This window comes from Thermobia domestica, chromosome 7 (genome assembly GCF_964235325.1).
Source record: "Thermobia domestica chromosome 7, izTheDome1.hap1.1, whole genome shotgun sequence".
In the NCBI taxonomy this organism is placed as follows: Eukaryota; Metazoa; Arthropoda; class Insecta; order Zygentoma; family Lepismatidae; genus Thermobia; species Thermobia domestica.
In genome coordinates, this window is record NC_137460.1 from 120,153,310 (window position 1) to 120,171,591 (window position 18,282).

Below are 18,282 nucleotides of genomic sequence, written 5' to 3' on the forward strand. Positions count from 1 at the left end.
TTTGCTACGTTTAATTTTGTCACGCAATTGGCCACAAGATTTGCGTAATATTCTCCACTAATTGTGTGTCCCTTTAATAAATAGGGATACACAATTAAAGGTTAAATTTCCTTTCTAATTACCGATAAATAATAAACAAATATAATTTCTATACATTATACATTAAAACATTAACTAGGATATTGTGATACAAAGAATCCTTTTAGACTTGGAAACTACTACCTCTAAGTATATGAGAAATCCTACAGAATTGCTGTGTTCGTCTGTCTGCTGGCAGGTATCAGGGCAGAAACGCTAACAGTCAGTAGAAATGGCTTTCTGTTATGGATACCGTGTCTGACGAAAAGGTGTTCTCGTATACATTACCTATTTATTTAAATAAGAAGTACGAGAACTAGAAATAAACAATTTTCGGTTACAAGACTAATTGCCATAAAGCGAAAATGGTAATACACCAAGATGATTTTTTTTTTTTTTTAAATTTGTATGGAATTAGGTTGCAAGAGTAGATTCTATCTTCGTCCTTATCATTTAGTAAAGCAGAAAGTGATATAACTCAACTACAATTTCCAGTTTCAATATTGGTTCTCATAGTGAAAAATAAATAGATTTCTATCATTTTGGGTTTAGTAAAGACATTAGAGTGGAGATGAAACATATTCTTGAGACACCTAATTGTTTGCAAAAAACGCTTTCAGCTATTTATTACCGTTTTTACTCTACAGCGACCAACGCTAAAGCCGAAAATGATTAATTTGTGCCACTTCCGGTTTGAATATCAGCTCCATAAACGAACTCAATCCCTGACACTTGACCCTCTAAATTGTGTCCAAAAGTGATGATAATCCGTCAAGTAGCTCTTGAGAATTTTGTCTTCCGGGTGAACACATACACAGACAGGCAGGGTGTATATACTGTATATAAATAAATGAAAGTGGCTATGTTTGTAACTACATAACTCTCGAACAATCTCAATCAAATTTTCAGCATAGGTGAAATTCGGACCTGAATTGGTTTTCATCATTTCACTTTGACGGTGCAACTTAGGGGAGAGGGAGATATTTAAACATAATCGAAAATAACCGATATTAGTGTCGAATCTACAGTTTTCGGGGTCGCTGAGACAAGCAGTGACACTTCCGATGTCGTTTAAATCAAAATTCAGTCTCGCAACTTCAGGGAGGAGAGAATTAAAAATGATCAAAAATGACCGATATTAGTGTCGAATCCATACTTTTCGGGATCGCTGAGACAAACAGTGACACTTTTGATGCAGTTTAAATCCAAATTCAGCCCTTTATTCTCAAAATGAAACGTATTCTCCCCGTGCTAAGTACGGGCGTTCTACTAGTATATAGAAATGTCTATAAAATACCAACCTTTATTAAATACCAACCAAACGTATTATTCCTTGTTGAGATACTATTTTTCTTTTAATAATGACGGATCTTTCATAAATTGATATATAATTAAAACAATTGAACTTGAAAATAACCATGCTAACGATTAGTTAATTTATTGTTTCATTTTACACCTTGTTGGGAGAAACAAACGTTCCATTTTGTCTTCGAATATTTCATATAGCATTTATTATCATATGAAAACTCATAGTTATCAAATATTAAACGTCTAATAGCTATGTAATTTGTTAGAAAATGAAACTTTAAAAACTGTGGTGTAATAATATCTCAGCTTTAAGTAAGAACAAAGAAATTCAATATTCGTGGATTTTTTTAGATTCGTGTATATCCATGGAAACATATTAGCTACAGGTTATAATTTAAAAAATCCTCGGAAAAACAAAATATATTTAATTAAAAGTTGAGTTTCGTAATTTATACTCTAAGAGAAAAAAACATATAATTTCTAACTTCAGAAAGAAAACAGAAGCACAACAGAAGATTTTAAGGTGACTTTAAGGCACCATAAAAACATAAAAACTTCTGATCTCATGCGTATAAAGTACATTTGTGTTTCTGATTTTGTTATCTCCTTCGTGCCTATTATAATGCTGAGTTAGATCGGAGCTCATCGACCATCTCCACATACTGTCCTCGGAGCAAAAGATGGGAATTTCAGTTATTAGGTGGATTGTAATAATTTTCTGATTGCTCAATGTATAGGAGTGACCAAGCTTTTCAATACTCGGCAATCTCTGTCATTGTGGTATTACTTTCGTCCATTACTATTCTTTGCCAATATTATTTTCCTACAAGTTTGTAAACGCTCATATCCTTGGATACTGTTCCTTGCAACACCTTTGGTCACCTTAGATACACTTAATCCACCTAATCGCTCATCACTCATTCTACCTACTACAATGATGTACGAAAAAGATTGTTGTTGAAGGGTCTGGAACAAACGCCCCATACCCCGAGAAAGGTTATTAAGTGCGTTTGGTAGGATTGAAGTAGCATCGTGAATTAAAGTTGCTGTCATCAGGCAGAACGAAAAACTCGGATCAATACTGTCAGCAATTATCATGCGTGCATTGAGCATTTCAAAAGAAATGGCCTGAACTTAACAAGAAAAAAGTGTCATATACCACACTGTCAAAGCTAGATTCCATACTTATTTAACGACCCGTCAGAAATCGAATAACTTGACTGGGAGGTTTTGATGCATCCACCGTATAGTCCCGACCTGACATTGTCGATTATCCTTTATTTAACCGGCTCCTGCAAAGTTCTGTGAAAGATGTTAGTTTCAAAAATCTTGTAACAACCCTGTATCACAATTTCTTGACCAGAAGCCACGAAGGTTCTGTACCGACGAAATTATAGTGTTACCAGCAAATGGCAGAGTGTCATCAAACAAAGTGATCCATATGTTGTACTATAATGACATTTTCAAATAACAATAAATGTTAACTTCCAAAACCTGATGGAAGACGGAAAGTTGCACTTTTTGGGTGTTTCCATTTAATTGACAATTCGTGAAAGCTAGCAAATAGAATATTATACAATAGTACGTGCGATGCATCACGCACACAGAGTATGGATGCAGATCTTAGGTCATTGTTGAGTTTGTGACAGACAGTACTACACTGTGACCATGAGTATTTTTCTTTTTTCCTTTTATATCTTCTACTATTATCATAATTGTATTCTCGCATTTTGTTGGTTGGCCGATTAGAATTTATCGTCTACATGAGACGTAGACCTACAGTTTAACATGGAATCAGAACAACATAAGCTCCCACCGGGAATCAAATCCTGGTCTTCCGTGCCAAAGACGCTCACACTAACCATATAGCCACAAGGGAACAGAGCTCCCGCATTTGGCCGCAAAGCAATGGTTCTCAAATTTAAATCTTTCTCTCCTTGAATAAGGGAAATATATTCCAATAAGGGAGCGAAGACAACTCGAAAATTATGTTACATGGGCTAATTGAGGTATTGAGAAAAATTATTCAATGTATACCGAGTGTCAAAAGAAAAACGTATGATAATATACATAAATGGGTTACAGATTTTACAAAGGGGTTACCATTATGAAATGGGATGAAAGATTCATGAGTTTTAGTATTCATATGTTTAGTTTTATTTTAAAATACTTGTATGCATTTCTCTCTCTATTTCTTTTTTCTCTCTATCTATCTACCTATATATATATATCTTTCGTAGGTATACATATACGAGATCTAGGATTTGGACGATGAACAAATTCACGATATTTTCTCCATTGCAAAGTAAGAAGAAGTGCCACTCTTCTCATTGTAAATTTGAGCCTCAAAGGAATATATAGCTGTCTCTAGACCCAAGCCTAACACCTGCGTATACGTGTAAGAAAGAATTGCTTCTTCTGAAATACGAGCTGCACATTCGAAAGTTTTGACAATCTCGTTTCAATATGTGTAACTATAAACCTGCGCCTTGTAACTTTAAGTTTTAGGTTTAATATCCAAGTCATTAGTGATTAATCAATAGAAGTAAGGGCTAACGAGGTTATAAGTAAGGAGCTAAAAGATATCAAGCTAATGAAGAAGCAGGAGAATCTATTGAGTCTTCACCTCATAACATGAAACTACTTAACCACTTTCTCCGTATTAATTACAAACTTGTTAATCTTCTGACGTTAGTAATTATGAAATATTGGATAGTAATGCAAGGAAGGCAAACCAAAGCTTCTTATACCAGCTTCTAGTTTTCTATGTGTTCAGAGAACCTGATAAATTAAGCTATATTAGCAGGCGCGCACCAAGAAAATATTTGTTCGGAGAAGTCCAATACTGCAAGCCACTATATACTATTGAACGAGCATGATTCTGCACCCGAAAGAACAATACGTAATTGTAAAACACATTCACCTATGTTTTCAGAAAAAAATGGAAACACTACATTGCTTTTGCAACTGAGAGAGTACAGATAAAGTGTAAGGTCAAAGTTTCATGCTATATCAATCATTTCCCAGATAAACAAGTATAGTTGTGTTGAGAATATGTACAAATGTATGTAGAGATAGGAAGTTTTGGCCGAGGTCCGAACCCGATGGACTCCCTCCCTCGTGGATGCGCCTTAGATATCAGTGATGGATACGATAAATCAACATGGAAATAAGTAAGCCCCAAGGTATGTTCCTTATATGTAAGTCACAAGGTATGACACAATCAAGGAGGCAGTTATACAGTAGCTATAGCTAATGAGATAATTCAAAATTATGACATATTCCTAGAACTATAATTTTTGTTTAACTATACGATTCTCCAAAATAATACATATATGAATCGATAGACGACATTAAGCTAAGCAATATTACTTAATTGAGGGTAAATTTTCATGAGTAGTTTTTGACAAAATTGAGAAAAACTAATTTTTGTGCTACTAAAATAAGTATCGTTTGTTGATAATGATTTCGGTGAAACGGATTGTTTATTTATTTAGGTACTGTAGGCTAAATGTTAAAAAAAAATAGATACATTGCTTAACAGCAGAGGTCTTGTTGACAAACGTACTCGTAACATGTCTTAGATATATTTACTTTGGATGCCTTTTAAGTGTCTCTGCTCCCTATACAATATGGAGGGGCATTATGGTGTTTAAAGAGCATCCTGTATATCCTTAAAAAACATAAAGAGTTAGTTAATTACCAAGTTATTAGCTGCAGTCCACCAATAGTGAAAAAGTTATGGGACTTCAAAGTAACATAGGTGTCTATGGCAAATACAATAAGAAAGCGTTTCTCCCATCTCTCCTTTGTATTTGGGAAGGTGAGATAGTGATTCAAATGACAAGTTCAAGCCACACAGTTGATGTGGAGAGTAGAAAGGATCGAATGATCCAAACAAAAGTAGTTTCTATAATGTGCACATCTTACAATGACCATCGACACGCAGCAATAACATAATTCAGTGGTAAGGGAGTCGAAGCAGTACTGAATAAGTATCTGGAATGTTTCTGGTTCGATATCCAGGTATCTCGCTTTGTAGAAAGCAAATCGAACCATGTTGCGGGACAGGGGAGCTCAGAACTGATACAGCGTAAACGATTGGAGATTCAAGAACTTGTCACGGTGCCATATGTTCGTCTCCTGCGAAAGTACCACTGTGTCAGTAATGAATTTGACAAAGCTTTTGTAAGGACGGAAAAAGTACACGTTCAGGGGCTGCATTAGTCCTGTGCATCCAGTCGGGATCAGTTTCTTCATGAATGTGACATTTGCACGAACAAATTTATCAGAAAGCTCGTTGTCTTTATTCGTTGTTGTAAGATGTTCGCATTGTACAAACTGCTTTTGTTTGGATCATTCGATGCTTTCTACTCTCTACATCAAATGTATGGCTGGAATATCTCATTTAAATCGCTATCCTGCTTTCCCAAATAAATAGAAGAGATGCGAGAAACTGAAGTCCCAACACTTTTTCCCTATTAGTGGACTGCAGCTAATAACTTTGTAATTAACTAACTACACAGAAAAATCCGTTCTCCGGACAGCGGTATATTGTACAAATATACGGTATCCTCTTGCTTACTATAGAAATCAGTACGGAGTATACGTTATCCGTATGCTACATAGGCACTGCCCTTAGATGTTACATTATGCCGTTGCAGGATGTCTGACATCTAGCAGTTTCACGTATATCACATGCATATACTTATGTTACCTTCGTCAGCTATATGTTATATACGTCCATTTGTATGTGAGATCCTGACCGCCTACATTGTTTCATACGGAAATTACGCATAGATGGAACAGGGTGCGGCACGTAAAATCGGCCCGTAAAGTGAACACATAAAATGAAATATAATGTATTGTAAGGTAATGTAAAGTATGTAACCTGTTGACTCAATCTCCTGGTTGACTTTCGAGGAGTTCTTGTCATTATCTCCTCCACCTGCATCTTTAATTCAGGTGTGCAGACAGATGGTCGTCTGTTCCTGGGAGCATTTTCAACCGATCCTGTACGCCGCCATTTTTCAATCAATTCCTGAATGGTGCTTTTTGCTGGCACAGAACGTCCTGGAAATTTTTCCCGAAATAAATTCTTTGTTTTCACAAAAGATCCAGTGAGAATGAACCCTTCAACAATGGCAACACGTTCGGGTATCGAATACGGCATTATCACACACTGACACTCACCCGGCTTAACACAACGAGGCCTTTTTCTCAACTGGTTTCGACAAGTTTCACTGGCTGCGGCTGCACGTGACTGCTGCAGGTCACGTAAGTCGACCCGACCTCGACACGCCATCTCTTGGTAGGAAGGTAGATTATTTAAGTGTTGCCAAAAACACAATATACCAGAATATTACGACGGGCCGGTTTTACGTGCCGCACCGTCTGCTGTACGTTAAGTCCAAAAACCACTGGAATTACGCATGTAACCTATCTTTTTACGTACGCCACCTACATTTTTTTCTCAGTGTACTTGATGCTCTTTAAGGATACATAACTCTTATTGCACAACTCGAGACCTGTTATCGTACCCTCTGTTGTAAGGGAAATGAATAAGCAAGGCAAGTGAATTATGATGGAACAATTGGTGGATTGAAAATGTAGGAGGAAAGGAGAATACACCAAGAAAACTTAGAAAGACGATGTTATCTATCACAAACTTATTTGACCGGGTATCGAACCAGGAACCGACGCACCAGAGCAGTGTTTCTAGATCTCAAGAAATAGCTAGGTTCTGTGCCAAAAGTAGAGGATTTGAACTATTTGTAGTCCAAACATAAAAATGAATTATTTTCCATCTATACACTTTCACTAATCATATGGCTGACTTTTCTGATTTTCAAGGAGACATGCTTGTTTTAAGTCAGTTTTATGGGCACTGAAATACACTTTCACAATATTTACTGTATGTTTTTTCCACAGTTATTGCTTACTTCTATAATTCAAATGCTAAATTATTTATCTGGAAGCCGTGAATTCTGGAATTATTATTCCAACTCTTACTATATTAATATAAATAGTACAGTAACACAATTAAATGTACTATGTTCACGTTTACATAGCTCCGATAACAATTAAACCTAGGCATTAACTGAGGCAGCAACTAGGTCAGTGATACTGCAACAGCGCAAACTCAAGAAAAGTTTAATGTTATCAGATCTGTAGATTTAAAAAGTACTAAAAGAAAAATTGAACTAGACGAATACGCAATAAACACAACATTTTTGGTATTTTATAGAATAATCTGTGTTTTCATGTATGAATATAAGAAAGTAGCGTATTGTTAAGAGTTATAGCCTGCAGATAATTAAAAATAGCCCAAAAAGTAGCGTGTAGCCCAAATTGAAATTCCGGTAGTGAGCACACTTAAAAAAATCGCCCAATCCGCTACTTGTAGCCCAATCTGGCAACACTGCGTCAGAGGTAAGAGCTCTACAACTGATCCACTGTGCTCCGCATGGACGCGTGGAGTAACGAAGAAGGATAGGATACGAGTTAATTATTTTAGAGCTATTGTTAAGTTGGGACCCTTGAGTAAAAGTTTTTAAGAATAGAGGCTCAGATGGCTTGTATACGTAGAAAGAATAAACTACGACTATGTGGGAAGGAGAATGAAAATCTATCCATTTTTATTTCATTTATTTTCAACCTCCAGTAAATTAACCTTATTTTAAACGTAGGAAGAAGATTTTACAAGAAGCTAAGATAATTTTATAACAATCTTAAGTTTAAAAGTTTGTTCCGGTTACGTTAAATGACGATATTGCTTCCATGTGAGAGGACAAACATCGCAATGAGGAAACGAACAAACACTGAAAACTTAGGTTCTTTTTTTCGGTATGTAATGCCTGCAATGTGTAAAAATCCGTCTTAATCTTCGATTCGACTTTTTCGACAATTCTCTCACTTACGTTATTTGTTAAATAGTTTATTATGATCAGTAAGTCATGAAATACAACTTCTTTAGATTCTTTTTTTGTCCTTTTTTTTCTTGAAAGGAAACAACTTTAGTTTAGATTCTGCTCAAATTTAAGCGTATCGACAACTTTTGATAAAGTCTCTCTCTCTTTCTTTCTTTCTCTCTCTCTCTCTCTCTCTCTCTCTCTCTTTTTATGGAACTCGCTACCACTTTTCTTTTTATCTTCTTTTCTCCTTGTTTTGTAGGTAAGCAAGTGTGAACGATAGAACAACTTTCGAAAGCAGATCTTTAATGTTTCCAAGCTGCTATTAAAGTGAAGTAATTGCTGTATTCAAGATATTTCATATTATCTGACATTTATAACGTTATAAATTGCGTCCTTACACCTTTGGCACATGATTGAAAACTTAGGATATAGTTGTTACTTTATTTAATAGCAGTTTGTAAGTACTAAAAAGGATTTACTTTCTCTTAATTTTTAATACTTCTTTATTGTTTTTAAGGACCTTTAATGCGTATAACATCCCTATCTACATTTTCGACAACGCTCTGATTCAAGGAGACCTTGATACAAAGCCTGGCCACGCAACTTAATGGTGAACAACATACCGGTAATGTCCGTGGGTTTTGTAGGCTTTTTACGTCCTTCCACTTTTTTCATTCTGCCAATTACTTCATATTCGTTTACTTATATTAATCGTGGGACGTTTTAACCCAAAACCACTACAACCATGGGACGTGAAACTCAGTCGCGGATCTAGAGGGTAGAAACGGGAAGGGCCAACCAGAACTCAGAATACGATAAGTATGCCATGAGTTTACGATAAACTTTCAAAACATATATAAATAGTAGTTCAAATTGTTTAGTCACTTAAAAAACTAAAGTGCCTAGGCCCCCTCGGCTCCGGGTTAGATCCGCCACTGGTAAAACTTGAAATTTCATTTCATGTCATTTTATTTTTATCTTTCCCTTCTAGTCTAGTGACTATCATAAACCCCCCCCCCTCTGGGTACACGAGATCCAAGGTTTGATTTCTGGTAGGTAAGCGTTGCTCGCATTATGGAGGTCCAGGGTTCACCCTAAGTTGTAGATGCACGTCTCATTTAGCATCAGTGGGGAAAAAGAACCGCTAAACTTCAATCAAACCAACCAACTTACCGAGACTACAAAAGTGTGGAAATACAGTTTATGGCAGCCATACATAATAGCCGGCCCTCGGGTCAGTCCCGGCCCACTTAACTCCCTTTCATCGAGCCCGCCTGACCCCTTATTGAAAATATACTTCTTACCTAATCTTAAACTGAATTGAGAATATTTCCTGGATAACTGATGTCCATCTTGAAAAATATCATCCAGCGTTCCACAGAACATTGACAGACTAGTTTAGAAAATAAAGAATCAAATTCCCCACTAAAATGACAAATAAAGAAATAGATTTTTCGTCCCTTTTTAAGTAAATAAATATTTTGCTTACCGTTATGACAGTATATGTGTTATCATGACGTTAGTATACGTTAAATGAGTTTCTTCATTAAATATGGCTATTCGATTGTTATGAAACTGTTATACATTATCTCACAACAGCCCTCAACGCCAGTAAATCCTCTCTGATTGGCCCATCCATGTTCAAAGTTATACATACCAGGTTTAAGGTGTAATCCGAACTACCATAATGTGCTCAAATTTCAAGAATCTCTTACCGACAATCGAACACGGAACCTTATGCACCAAAGGCGAGTATACATTAGTAACTAAACCAGCGGGGAGAGCTGGTAGGATCAGCGTTGAAAATGGGGTCTAAATTTCAACAAAACACAACAATGTCATAATTTGGGAAATATATTCTATATAGTGTATATATAAATGAAAGTGATTATGTTTGGCACTTAATAGCTGTTGAACCACCCAACCGATTTCGATCAAATTTTCAACATTGATTAGGTTCGGGCCTGGAATGGTGGAAAATGGTTTTTATCGTTCACGTTGGTGGTACAACTTATGAGAGGAGAGGACATATATAATATGATCCAAAATGACTAACCCATAGTTTTCGAGATTGCTGAGATTAACAGCTACACTTCCGATGCCGTTTAAACCCAAAAGCAGCCCTGCAACTTAGGAAGGCGGATATATATATATATATATATATATATAAGATCGAAAATGAGCGATATCAGACAGCACTTTAATAATAGCAAAATGTGACTGATTACGAAATAGGGTCTATATTACTAATTTTTCTTATTTTCATCCAACGAAGCGGGTAATTACTGCTAGTGTTTAATATTTACGAAATTACATTAAACAAACTACGGAAACCTTCAGTACAGGAGAGAAATTTGGCAACGGTTGTGATGTCACTAATTGCGTCTGATGATTTTTGTCCTGTAACGTAAAGACCTGAAGGTAGTTAATGGTTCATTTAACAGCATTTGGTACTGCCCGCTGGTCCAGGGGCTAAGCGCATGCTTCTTTGGTAAACGTTGTAATTGTTTTATACCGGCGGGAGAGCATTAAAGATTAGATTAGAAATGAGTTTTTTTTTTTTTGCGCTTTCGGCATCTATGGCTATGTTAATCCGTCAAGTATGACGGTTGACACCAATTGGGGAAATGGAATGAAGAAAGAATTGGGGAAAGAAGGAAGCAGCCTGAGATCTGTATGTTAGGTACCATCCCGGCATTTGTCAGATGTGAATGAGGAAAAGCCAGGAAAACCTCACTCACGATGACTGGCCCGAAAAAGCTTTTACATTTTTTCGAGCAAGTGTCCCACTGAAAATCGAACCCATAAGCGCTCGCACCAAAGGCGAGAATGTTAGCAACTACGCTATGCGGGGCAACAAGCGCATTAAAATTTTAGCGCATCACTGCGGTTCGTTTTCTACCTAAAACTGAAGGTACACGTCTTCTACAGCCTCGGTGCTAAACTTCAACAACAAAGACACAAATTTAATAGCATTTTGTAAACGGTTTCTGCATTACTTTTCTAAATTTTTGTTGTTCATCATCTTATAAGTTGTCTAGTAAAATTAAATCATGTGGTAGAAGCCGAACGGAAACAAAACTTTGAATTTGTCCCCTTTAAGATATTGATGAAGAACAGATTACATATTTCAAAACAAGTAATTGAAGATATTTATGTGTGTATATATTTACAACTTACTTGATGAAAGTGATGACTCCCACTTGAGCAATGTCTGACTCTAGCACTTTCCACGTTTCTTTGATCATTTGCTTTTGTTCTTCGGTCAGTTGGGGGCGTTCTTCTTCAACTCGCGGAACCGAACCGTTTTCATTGGTTGTCACCGATTGATTGTTATCAATGACACCACATTTGTCATCAACAGAACTTGTTTTCTGGTCTGAATCACTTCGGCCACACTTTCCCGCGCTTTTCTGTCCGGCTTTATGAGATGTGTTCCCCATATTAATTTAATATAGCTGTTTAGGTATTCCCCGAAACGAATTTGTATGAAATGTGTTACGAAATGTGTTCAACAAACATTTTATCTTCTTCTTTTATCTATTAGTGATGCACCACCAAATTAAAATATATTTATGTCAAAGCTGCAATACAAATTACGAAATACTTTAAATACGTCTGCTTCTAACTGATTTACTTTGAGTTAAAATCGCTGTTTGTTTGACTTTTCTTTACCACGTGCTAACTAATACTGACTGATACCCTCTCGCCGCTTTGAGGATGAGTTTGTATCGATAATTTTCAGCGCATGTCTGATCACGTACGCTCCAGAGGTGATGCTGCGCTCTCATCCTCTGTGGTTTAGCGTCTAGCGTGTACCCTTGTTCTGAATGATAATAATTCACAGAGTTGCCAACAAGTGATAAAAATCATAAGACGAATGTAATTTGATATATCGTTTCGTTATACTAGAAAAAAAACCTAAAATAATAATTTGATATAGTCTCTTTCACTTTGCCTGAGTGTCGTGCATTTTCAGAACTATTTAGTTCAGAAGTCTTCTTTGAACTTTTTGGGTTCATATCATTATAATAATAAAACAGTAGCAAATATTGTCGTCTCGAAAGCTTCTTGCTTTTGTGAACGCAACTAAATGGAAGAAACAAATTGTTCGGATCGCATATTAACTGCACATCCTAATTTTACCTAACTTCGGTGCTGTGAAAGGATAATAATCTCAAAACAAAGAAACAAAAAAATCGTTATCATAATACATTAAAACGATTAACACAATCAAGAAGAATTATTGTTAGGCTGATGCATTAGGCTAACGATAGTGGGACGAAACCCCTTCAGGGGTTCGAGTCCTTCTCAAGAGCATGTACGTCTTCTAACTGTCCACGAAAATGTTTGTGTTCGTCTCCCTCTTGGTTGGATTAAATGGAATGCTATATAAGTATATTATTCGTTAGATCATAGTAGAAACAAACTTTCTGGTTGGGGTAATATTTCCTTCCTTCTTTCTTTCTTTCTTTTTTCCTGAGAGAGAGATAGAGGGGGAGCGGGAGTGATAAAGGACGTTTACTCGCTTATGAATTCGGCGTTTCTATCATGACTTCGAGACCCATTCGGTGCATGAGTACTTTTAACCGCTCGAAGTTTTTGTCTTTGTGTTCCATTGGTTCGAGAAAACAAGTATCGATGAAAAGCAAGAAAATAAGTAAAAGAAACAGAGTAATGAATCTAATATGTGTAATTCTAAATTATATGCATATATATATATATATATATATATATATATATATATATATATATATATATATATATATATATATATATATATATATATATATATATGAAATTTATTACTTAGGTTTCTTTTGCATAGTTGTTCATTTCGGTGTCTTCCAACTTCCCACAAACTATCTTTATCAGTTCTATCTTCCACCGAATTCCATAGTATTTAAGTAGCACATCAAGACAACTATCTCTCTCCTCTCGAACTGGTCAGCTAGAAAATCCAATTTAGAACCGAACGGAATGTACTATGAAAAATTTAGTATACATCCCACATTTAAACTACGCTTACCAACAACGAAAGAAATATTTAAACACACAGAATGGTAATTCAATTCGCATGCCATATAGGCTGATTACTGTACAGTTTCGACACTTTTGTGATGTTAAGCTTAGTAATAAATGTTATGCAGCAAAAAAGAAAGATAGAAAAAGCAATATTCGGTTTGATGGCACATTGGCAGCCCTTTTGGCATTTTCACAAGGGGGGAGACTGTATCCTTAGTTACTCTGCTGTTTGTTTTGTTAGAAACTGCAGTTCGTAGACACGAAATTAAAAAGTACCGGTCAAAACAAAAGATTAACAACAACTGAGATTTCTTTATTTTCTTTTGCTCTGTGTTCCGTTTTATATAAGTGTTGTTGGTTTGGATTGTAGAAGTAATTGTATATAGCAAAAAAGAAAACAGAGTAAAAGAGTCATAAAAATCATTAAAGTAGAGAAAATGAACACATTTAAATATATAAGGTAACGTAGTACAGAAGTGCCTCGCCCCATTTAAAAAGAATTAAATCGAAAAGAAAGAGGAGAGAAGACGATAGAAGAGAAGAGAGTAAGAGGAAGTAGCGACTGCCATATAATAAATCTGGAAGGTACAGGGGACGGCAGGAGAAAGTGGAGGCTTTAAAACAAACACCGGTCTCCCTTCTCACTAACAAGGAAGTTGGCTTAAACTTTACTTCAATATAGGGTCCACGGTGGCTCAATGGTAGAGCGTTCACCTCTGGTGCTTGGGATCCCAGGTTCGATCCCATCCTCCGTCAAGTGGACTTTGTGGGGAAAACACCGTGTGCGTGGGTTTCCTCGGGGTTGTCCCGTTTCCTCCCACTTTCTTCATTCCACCATTTCATTCATTACTCATCATCAGCTTGAGCCTCATATCGTCGGTGAAGGGGCGAAGTGGCGTATCTTGATTTTTACGATTTTTCAGGAGAACGATTTAAAGTTTTTTGTTGACATAATACCTTCGTGTTCATTTGATTTTTATTATATAAATTTCAAATTTTGTACAATAAGAGTATGACTATTGTTACATCTAAGGAAAAAGTTACGTGCTAAAAATGTTTTAATTTCTACTGGAAAACTCTGCTGGGTGCTGGAATCACTTACGCCCTTTCGCCTTTTCATTTTAAAGATCAAGATTAAAGTTACGCCCCACAAATAAATGTGAAAAATAAGACTGGTCTGGTATGTAGAGATACTTATTCTAAAATTTCTCCGTTAATAAGAAGTATTTAATAATTATTATAATATAATAATAGATTTTTACTATTATTATAACTTTTTATTATAATTGTTATTGTAATAACTATTATAATAATTGTATTAAATTCACACATTTATTTATTGGCGATTCATACAATCATATCTATTACCAGTGCTGCTGAACATAGTATTTGAAATAAATGAATAAACTACAGAAATGAATAATGGATAACGAAATTCAAGATATAGTAACACTAGTACAATTATAACATGAAAACTGAGAAAAACTATATTACTGTAAAGTCTGTTAAAATAGCAAATTTTAAAGTTTTTTTTTAATAACTTTCAATGTGGAAGATTTTTGTAGAAAGACGCAAACTCGGGGTCTCTGGCTAGAGGCGTATCTCCTTCACACAAAGACATTAAATCCGCATACTTCTGTGGTGGAATCTTGGGGGATATGAGTGAAGACACTTCGGAGTTTTGGTGAATATAACGTTCCTTGGTAGCGAGATGTTTAAATGGCTGTCTTTGAAATAAATCTTGTCTGGTTGATCCTTGTTCACCATTAGTTCTCGTATGTCTGTCCAGTCAATTCCTCACCATTATCATCCTTCCTTACATATAGGATCCTCAGATTAGAAGCGAAATCTCGGAAATCCAAGAAATCATTGTATCCAAGAGAATGCACAGTATATGGTTTAGCAGATCGTGCAAGTCTAAAAATTGGTAGTAGCTGTGCTGGAATGAAGACATTTCCAGCTGTTTTAAGTGCCGTTGAAATGGTTGAATGAACAGAGTCTCCTTCATTCTGTCCGTGGTACGATTCAAAGAAATTTCGAGTTATTACTCTGGTATGCTGCGCCGTAGTAACAGTGTAAAGCATCATGGCTGCAACTATTGAGTTTGTGTTCTGCCCTGTACAACCATCAGCAAACAAGTAAACTTCTTCAACTTGTTTTTCATCCAATTCACAAAGGAAATTGTGTAGGCAATTGGAGATTTCGCATGCGCCTCTGTGGCTTGCTCCTTCGTGCCAAACAAAACATTGACATTCCCTTGTCTTCAGATCATACACAGTCAAATTGTATGTTGATAGTTGTCTTTTATAAAATAGTTTGCTTTCATTTGAAATTGGAAGATAAATGACTTGTTGCAAATCAAACACTGCAGCAACAGTCTTGCATTGGAAGTCCGGTGAATATTTAGCTTTAATATTTTTCTTCCTTCTTACTGCATCCTTCTCGGCGATATGTTTTTGATATTTGTCAGCTAGTTCACTTTTCTTCTGTTCATCTCCTTCCAGAAAGTTGCTACACAGACCACATGTATCCTTTCTCGGTCGATGAAAAGAAAGGTTCATGTTTTTGAAGATTTTTCTGTATGTCTGGTAAGTTGGCAAAGGAGTGATTTCATCTTTATGATCCTGAATGAACATTCAGGATCCTTTTACATTTTACTTTTTGTCAAATCTGAATGCAGATACTGTCTTTTCGTATATTTCCTGCAGTAGTGAGATTCGACTTTTGGAAATCTCTTTATGTGTTCTGTTATCATTTTCACTATTAGTTTACCCCTTTCTAGTTAGCTCTGACGTCTTTCTCCTTTCTTTTCTTTCTCAGTGATACTTGAGTCTCTTCTTTTAGCTAGAGCAGTTCGCAAAGTTTTCTCTGATACTGAAATTGGGTTTAAAAACATGGTTTTACACACGGACACTACTTCTTCCTTCTTTGGTAAAAAGTAATAATTTGTTTTTGATCTTCGAGATTCTTCATTTTGCGTAGTTTTGTGTTTAACATCAGAAATCTTTACATATCTGTTGATAAATTCTCGCTGAAGTTGAAGGTCACCACTCGCATAAAAGTCCTGAAATTTGTTTCTTTCCGCATCTGTGATTTTAAAGCATTCCTTACCAAACTTTTCACATTTTACATCACATCTTGCTTTCACATTTCTTCCCGGAACTAACTCTTTTGTATATGGGCTAACATACGATTCACTCTTGCTTCGTAAATCCTTGGCAGTACTTCTCTTTCTCTTCCGACAACCTTTTTCTTCACTCAATAACTGCTCCTTTTCTCTAGGAGATCCTTTCATTTCGTAACTTTCTGGCTGTGGATCCACATTTACATCACCTCCGCATTTCTCTCTCACTTGTGTCTTCACATTACACGAATGTTCAAAGAGTTCATGCTGATTTTCACAATTCAATGGCTTGTCGAAATGTCTCCAGCACAACAACATACTGCACAACGGACATGCACTGAACACTTTCCTTTCCCAACCTCGTACTTCACACTCCGCTTTATATGTTGGATCAAGGTCAGAGTCGTCCCCATCACAATATAGAATATCAGTGGGATTTAAACTTAAATTTTCGTTTACTTTCTTTCCTTGTATTAATTGTATAAGGGGAACATCATCTTCAGAATTCTCACTTTCAGTGTCACCACTTCTTGCAGTTACATTTTTCCTCATTGACACGTCGGAACACTCTGTGTCTTTCACTATTCCACAATACTACTTTCTATCCGGTAACCAATACATTTTCACACGACAACCAACAGTAATTTCCTTCCCTGAAACACACACCAATTGCTTATCTGCTACATCATTCAGTCCTTCAGTATCCCACTCTACTAGCACATCCATCTTGGTAACAACTTCCTCCAACAAAAGCCAGCTGCACAATGCTATTATTCTATATTCTAAGTTAAGAAAACTGGAATACGATCATACATCAGTACAGAAAGCTGAAGGAAACCACTACGTAAATATTATATTGTTACTTTGATTGAATTGTTTCCGCACTTTTAAACAAAAGAAATCATGGCGGATTGTCAACAAAACTTGAAAAATATGTTTTTTTTCTTTCTGTGGCGGCATTGCCGACAAAGACTTTAGCAATATAAGCTTACGCCCGTACGCGGTTTTATTTCTTAGCAGCTACTGAAGAAACAAAAAAATGGCGAACGGGATTATCTTACTTACGCCTCTTCGCAGATTTTTTTTATATCGAAAATTTCAAGATAAACCAAGTGCTTTAACTTCGGAACCAGTGAGAATTCAGCCACGAATTTTTGACAGGTAACAGAGGTGGTTAGTCATATATGAATGGTAGTCATAACTCAAAAACGTAATTTTTCAAGTTACGCCACTTCGCCCCTTCACCGACGATATTTTACATACACTGATGATTTTATTTTAAATACTTTTGAAGTTGAATGAAATATTTCTAAAAGAGACATTCCAGCAGAATTTGTTTTTCCTAATTCGAAGGCTAGCGTACATCTACTATATAATATATGGGTATAAATCTGCGTGTAGTCCTGCTTTAGGGATTAGGCAGTAAATGAATTTGCATAAGAGATAGTTCTGAGTATTTGATAATACAAAAGTTTCGTTGTCCTATCATAAGAGACAAGAAAAATTGATGATTGCGAGATTGTCATGGAAGACAATTAGAAATAGTTGGCTACAGATACAGCATGAGAACAACGTGTCATTTTTCTCAGAAACAGAGAAGAAAATCCCAGATGACCGCGTATACATAAACGAATACCTAACAACAAATAACCGGAAAGTAATTTTTAAAATAAAACAATTTCAAGAAATAGTTGTTTTCGTTTTGTGTGGGTGCGTGATGGTAGGGTAGTAATAAAGAAAAGAGAGTAATACATGTTAAACGAGTAGACGATTTGCACATTCTTCAACATTAAAGATTCGGACCACCAAGAAAGAAACATGTATATTTTATGG

At 36.0% G+C, this 18,282-nt stretch overlaps 1 protein-coding gene across 1 annotated transcript in view; it reads right to left on the reverse strand.

Moving 5' to 3' along the window:
* The window catches only part of LOC145688930 (uncharacterized), a 366,369-nt gene extending 354,394 nt beyond the window's left edge, over nt 1-11,975 (reverse strand). Inside the window, exon 1 of the mRNA XM_081763096.1 lies at nt 11,481-11,975. Within this exon, the coding sequence (XP_081619222.1) occupies nt 11,481-11,743 (263 nt within the window). The 5' untranslated portion in view covers nt 11,744-11,975. The remainder of the gene's footprint in view (nt 1-11,480) is intronic.
* Between the last annotated feature and the right edge of the window lie 6,307 nt (nt 11,976-18,282).